This window comes from Solanum tuberosum, unplaced genomic scaffold (genome assembly GCF_000226075.1).
Source record: "Solanum tuberosum cultivar DM 1-3 516 R44 unplaced genomic scaffold, SolTub_3.0 scf00955, whole genome shotgun sequence".
NCBI lineage: Eukaryota > Viridiplantae > Streptophyta > Magnoliopsida > Solanales > Solanaceae > Solanum > Solanum tuberosum.
In genome coordinates, this window is record NW_006239854.1 from 14,280 (window position 1) to 21,618 (window position 7,339).

General features: G+C 25.5%; 1 protein-coding gene across 1 annotated transcript in view; it reads left to right on the plus strand.

The window, feature by feature from the left end:
* Positions 1–392: 392 nt before the first annotated feature.
* The window catches only part of LOC102582397 (aspartic proteinase-like protein 2), a gene marked incomplete at its 5' end in the record, with an annotated part of 19,851 nt that continues 12,904 nt past the window's right edge, over positions 393–7,339 (plus strand). Inside the window, 2 exons of the mRNA XM_015305681.1 lie at positions 393–474; positions 4,415–4,583. Of these exons, the coding sequence (XP_015161167.1) occupies positions 393–474; positions 4,415–4,583 (251 nt within the window). The remainder of the gene's footprint in view (positions 475–4,414; positions 4,584–7,339) is intronic.

Consider the following 7,339-nt stretch of genomic DNA (forward strand, 5'->3'; position numbering starts at 1 on the left):
AGCCATGCAATAGCTAGTTAATTTACAAATGAATCATTTAACCGTAAAAAATATTCATGTATCAATAATCTTTACTTTATAAGAAAAGAGTGTATTTTTATATCAATAAAAGGAAACTCAATAACTTTAGTTACTACTTCTTACTAACCTTCAACCTCACTTTTAAAAAAAACAAAAGAGAATATTAAACCCTTTTTCCCACTTTGGGGTGTAGACCACTAGTGATTCTATTTTTGTATTTTTGCCAAGTTTATGAGAAACAGGTTCTTTAGGGTTTCGTTTGATAAATTTTAAAATAAAATTTCACAATATTATTTGAAGATTGTTATTTTAATAAATTTCAAGATGAAATTGATTTTGATCCATCATTTTAATCCATAAAAAAATTGCAGTTCGATCGTTATGGAGAATTGCATGATCTGGATGCTATTTCTGCTGGCTTCCTACAGCCAGTTCTCAGATTCTTCTGTTGTGGTAAGACAATTGAAAATTTTAAATTCAACAAAATTTAATGGCTCTTATATGTATATTTAAATTAATACACAATTAATCAAATCTATGTATAAAAAGAAAGACAAACTTGGAAGAGGAATTAAAGCTTAGTTCAGTTAATGAAACTAGCAATAATGGGTTCAAGTAATGAAACTAGCAGTTAATGAAATTAGTACACAATTCTTAGCTCACTTCAGTTAATGAAACTAGCATTTAATGAAATTTTGTAACTTAACTTTTAAATCTATATTATTCTTTGAATGTTAGCTGTAACGATTGATAATTATTTCTTTGAATTAAGAAATTATGAATTATGTGGAATGGATTTAAGCGAAACGGATTCATACGGGGTAGAGCGAGGCGGGACAAGAATAAAAATATGTGTTATGCGGAGCCGGGCGGAACGAGACGGGGTAAAGTCTTTGCGGGTTCATGCAGGTTTCTGCCCGGCTCCGCTTCATTCGCTGTACGTTGAAGGGAATGGTTAGATTTGTAATAAAAGGGTTTAGGTTTTGAATTGAGGATTTAGCTATATTGATTGAAATCGTACCCAATTGAAATTCAGAACTTAGTCAAATTGATTAAATTAGTAAATTCATCTAATAATTAAATAGGATGAATTAATATAATTAATTAATGAGCTTCTTAATCTTAATTAAATTAAATAATTAATTTTATTTTTCTCACATGTGTAGAAACTTAATGAATCATTCGAGACATCAGAAGGGTACTATTCTTCAGGTATGATTTTTGTTATTATATATTATATATTAATAATAAAAATAGTACAAATTGTTATTTATAATATATTTTGCTCATAAGTAAAGTTAATAGGAAAATTTGTTTATCATTAATCTGACTTTAAAATTTCAAGTTTAAATAGCAAGGAAGTGTGGCGACCAAATTGAATGTGTCTCAATTGATATGTTTGAAATTCATGAGGTAATTTGATTGCGAAAGAAAAATAATTTGCTGAAAGATAAGTTAGAAATTCAATTTTTTAAAAAGGTTTTGTCTCTATTAAATTTTTATGAGAAGTTTTTCAAATTCAAATAGATTTGCAAGTGAGTAGTGAAAAATAAAGAGAGAAGATTAGATAAATGACAACAAAATACATCAATGTTTATTTGACATATATTATTACTTTGTAGAAATGAAGCACATCTTTCTAAATCTAAATAAAAATAGATGGAATAGAAGTGACAAATTATGATTAATCAAATAATCTTAGAAAAATGTAGAAATAAAACTACGTTTAGAAATATTTTTTTCTTATCCAATTTCATTTATGTCAAAGAGGCTAAATTAAAAATAGGGATTAGGTGAGGGGGGGGGGGGGGTAAATTTACAAATAATAGTTGGCCATATTTGTTTAATTCATTATTTTAACTTCAAATTTTAAATTATATAATTTAAAGTTTGAAAAAACATGTTTTAGGAAATTTTCATTTGTTTTGAAGTTTTCAATCACAACAAAATATTACGTGATTTTAAAAATTATTATATTCATTCTCCAGACTTAATGTAGACTCGTCCCAAGTGAAAAAATATCTTCATTCCTCTTCTACTCTATCATAAATTAAATTTGAGTCGAATTTGAATAAATTAGGGATCTAGTTTTTTTTTTTAGTTGGATTAGGTAGAGGTAAAAAAAAAAACGAGTTAGGTGACTTGTTAAAGCCACATGATTGTTTTGGAATTAGAAATTAGTTTAAAGATTTTTTAAATATAATTTGTTAATGAAAAAAGATAAATATATTCATTTATTAAACTGCAAGGTTATAAATGCATTATTTTTCAAAAAACAAAACTATATATGCGTCATTTGTTTAATAATTTCTTAACTAATGGCAGAGAGTTGAGACTTGAGAGTTGAGAGGATGCAAACCTCTTTTCCCTTAAAAATTAAATAGAAAATGTTAAAACTACAATAATTAATGAAGAGTTCAAATGGCTCCCTTGTTTGTATCATATATCTACGTGTAAAATATAAAAAAAAGGTTGTGGGGTCTACTTTTATTTTTATTCTAGTAATGAAGGGGAAAAAATAAAATAGCTAATGAAAGATAAGGGTTGCAAAATGACAATTTAAGACACAAATTATATGGCAACTAGAAAGATTCACATTAGCCCAATCATATCACTTTATTAGATAGAAATTTACATCAATAGGTTAGTCTTGATGAAGCACCCACGATAAGGGGTCTATTTATAGTAATTCTTATACAGTAATAACTAGTGAACACGATTATAAAATTGTTTAGGAATAAAATTATTTAAATATAATCGAGATAATAACATTTTTTTTCATGATATTCTTACAAAATCAATAATATACATTAAAATTTTTCTTTCCAATACTATAAAGTAAGCATGAAATGAAAAGTAAAGATAGAAATAAGTTGAAATGAAATGTATATTTAATATAATTTCTTAATTTTTTTGTTGTTAATTTTTTTTTTCTATTTCCATTATTAATATCCCCCTCAATTGTTCATACTTAAATAATAAGTTCTAGTTTGAAAAATAGGTTATTTTTTCTCGATTATTTTTTATCATTTTCTTCTTATCTCCGTTTTCTTACCCGCTTATCCTATTTCCTCTTTTTGTTTTTTTTTTATGCCCGGACCATTAGTTCCTTCAATCCTTCCTATATTTATTTATTTATTTATTCGATTTCATTATTTTCTTGTTCCTCTAGTTCTTGTTGCTAGTTAAAGATTGCGCTCTATTTTTAAATAATCAAAAAGAAAAATTTGTATAAATATTTTCATCACCCATTTGAAATCTAACCTCTTTCATCTTTCCTTGTCTTCCATAGTAATTGTCTTTCCCTAATTAATTGACAAATTATTTAGTTAAATTTAGACTTTTAAATTAAAATGATAAATACTAACAAATTAAAGAGACTTAAATACAGTAAGTGGTAGTTAACAATGAGTAATTAAAAAAAAATGGGTAACGTATATTGAGGAGAAGTATTTTAAGTAGTGACTTTTGATTATTTTTTTGGTTTTAATAATAAAAACATATTTAGAAGATTAGGAGAATGGTAAAAAAAAAATGAGAAAAAAGTTGTTGTAGTCAGATCTCATTCATGTATTGATGACACATTTTTCTTTTCACTTTCTACAAGTAATGGAACAAACTTTTGTATAGCAAAAATGATGCTAAGCAATTAAGGAAAAGATATAGTTATTATAAGATAATGATATAATATAGAAATATTGTATGAACTAAGGAGAAACTTTTACTTTAAAGTAATTATCTTGTCAAGCTTTTCATGGCCACTTCACTGGTTTAGCTTTTACTATAACCATGAATAAGTATAAATCACATTCCTTTGAATCACATAAAAGAATTTGTCAATACAATTATCCATTATTCATCTAATAAAATAATAATTAATATTACCCGATAAAATGTAGCATCATGAGTTTTTCACCTAGCATAGTGAAGAAGTTGTTGGAGCTTTGTTTCTAAACTTCTATCGTTTTATTGAGTGTCAGAATGTGAAAAGGTGTACCATTTAAAACCTATTAATAAATACTACTAATTATTGGGGAGGAAAAGGGGATTATCGAAATGAATTTTCAGGAATAAAAAATAAGTGCAACACTAGTGAATACTAATAACATTAATAAATATAATAAATGTTGATTATGGGGAAGCCGAAGGGATAATTTTTTCTGGCGGGAATTTTCTTGCGACATTAATACATACTTATGTTTATTCTTTAATAAGGAGAGAATTCAACAATATGCTTTAATATTTTGTAATATTTTATCTTTTAAAATGAGGAGAAATGGCCAAAATACCACAAAATAGATAAATAGGTTTCTAGGCCTTATATATATATCTTGTCTTGCCATAAGTACTTTTTTAACTTTTATAATGTATATTTTTTAAAATTTGCTTTCAGGTATTGCGGGAGTACTCCAGCTGGAGAGATTGCTGCCAGAGAATCATGTCACCACTATTGATGCATTAGTGGCTAGAGACCGAGCTAGACATGCTCGGATTCTGCGTACAGTCACTAGTGGACTCGTCAATTTTCCACTCAACAGCTCGTTCGACTTTAATAATATCGGGTATGTATCTTAACTACTACAATTAACCTTTTAAAAATTAGTTACAACCGGAATACTAGTTCTTTATGTTGTTTCATGCACGCATTAGTACAAATTATATGAATAAGTTTAAGACAGGAGAAAATGGGAGAAAAGTTGAGATTTATTTCTATTAATGTGAAAGAGGGAAAATGAGAATTGGAAGGAAGGAATCTAGGAGTATGTAGAAATATGAGGGATGTAGCAAACATAGGTTAAATGGAAAAATTCATCATAACAAAAGACAATTTGTGTTTAAGGGATTTAATTAAGTTAATCTAAACATTCAAAGTTAGAGTTGTTGGTGTTGTATGGTGGATTGGGTCTAGTAATTGTGTTGTTGAGTTGTAAATTGGGTTGCTGTGGGTCGGCAGATATTGGAATTGGGCTGGGCTGGGCTGAAAAGGTAGATAGAATTGGGTTTAATTTGGTCTTAAAATTGAATGAAAATTGATAAACGTTTGGAGTAAAAATTGGCTAGATCTTGCAAATAGGAAATGGCCATATGGAGTATAATTATAGCCAAACAAAGTTAAGGAGTTAACTAATTTGAGTTAATTAGCAAATCGGCTAAAATTCAAATAAAAGAATTAACTTAATTATAAATTAAATAACTAAAAAATATAAACTACTAATTAACTAAACTAAATAACCAAACATTTAAGTAAATCTAAAATAAATTGAGATGATTTTTGAATATTCATAAAATGTATTAATTATATAAAACATATATATATTAGTTTAATTTTTTTTTATAAAACAATTTATTTAAAATAACTCAAAAAATATTTTGAGTTTTATAAATGAAGCTAATTATTCAAAATTATTTGAACTTAAAAAAAGCTCAATGAATAATTTATATTGTAGAAGACCGAAATTGGGTGTTTATTGTGCTTCTATAGATTTTTTTAACGTAATTTTTAAATATATAACATATAAAAAAAGTAATAAAAATAGAGAAAGTACTAAACTCAGGTATAAATTGACAAGTTAAAAACATCATTTGAATATATGCACAAATTAATGCACGAAAGCAAGACAATAGAATTTAAAAATATATAGAAAACTGAAAATACGACTTTAATTTTCACTTTTTCTAATAATAGCAGATATATTTTATTTCTAAAATATTACTTCTTTAATTTTAACTTATTTGATCTACTTTTTTAGTCTATTTAAAAAGAATGATTCTATATATTTTTAACAATTCTTTTAATTCTAACTTTTAACGTAAAGATTTAACTTTTTTCTTCTTCAACGTCATAACAACTTAAAATAAATCAAACAAATTAAAATAAAATAAATATAATATTTTGTCTTTTGTCTTTTGTCTTTTTTTGTTTTATAGATTAAATATTAATTAATCAAGTAATATTATATTTGAAGGCTTAAGGTAAAAACTTGAAGAATGGCCTCCCAACAAATAAGTAGATGGAATAAAAAGAGTTGTGGTAAAGGTAAATAGAAGTTGATGGGGTCCACATCTGTTAAAAAGCAAATTCAAAAAAATAAAATAAAAAATGAACCACAATTACATAGATAGAAAAGAGATTTTTTAAAAAAATGAATTTTAAGTTCAACCAAAAAAAAGTACACATATAAAACAAAGAAATACCTTTTTAAAATTCAAATATTATAAAAATAACCATTAATATTCCTGATTGGAAGCAAAACATGTCGTCTATGACCTGCTTCCTTAACCGCTTATATATATATGAGTATTATATTAACTAGTATACGTACCCGCGTGATGCGCGGATAATATAAAAGAGAATAATTATATTGTATATTATGCTCGAACATATATTATACATTTGTCTATATGAAAAAATTATTTTAAATTAGTATTTCTCAATATTATGCCTTGAAGAGGACTCGAATCTCTACGCTGTTTAATGAATGCCACATTTTCATTCATGAGTTACTCTTGCGTAATTGTTATTGCGATTAACATAGAAAATTTCTCATCACTTCTTAACACATATTGAATACTTGAATGGTATGTTTGTAATTTTCATGTCCATACAACAACAAAATAATTTTTTCATTGACAACCATAATGCTATGTAGCCCAAAAATTATGAACAAAAATCAAATATGACACAAATTTATCATAAAATATGAATTTGTTAAGAGCATCAAATGTTATATATATTATTTATACATAACTAAATGAGTAATGGATACGAAATGCTAAAATTCAATAATTAGATAGATTATCTCAAAATGTATATTTTAGTTGTGTTATAAATATATTAGGATAGAAGAACTAAATAAAAAGATATGGCTCAATTTTTATTATTATTATAGACGTACTTTAAAAATAAAGGAACAATAGAAAATCAATATTATTAATTACCTTGCTTTTGAAGGGAGTTTAATAATAAATAATACGTTATCACGTGATTTAAAAATTTGAGTAGTGTATAATTATTTTGGTAATATGCACGTTTTTAGTAATTTCATCATCATTTGTTTTTGCTATAAATAAGGAGGTTGTGGAAAGATAGTTAGAAGTATTTTTCCAAAAAAAGAATTTTTTATCATTTAATTTTACCACATATATAATCAGTTAAAAATATAAATATAAATTAAAGATGACCGCTAAGTATACCACTTAACTACTCTGTCATGTTTATTTTAAAAATAGTATTACATGTTTTTTCAGTTTTTTTTTTCATTTTAAATTTTTGTTAATTATTATTATTATTATTATTTTATTATTATTATTATTACTA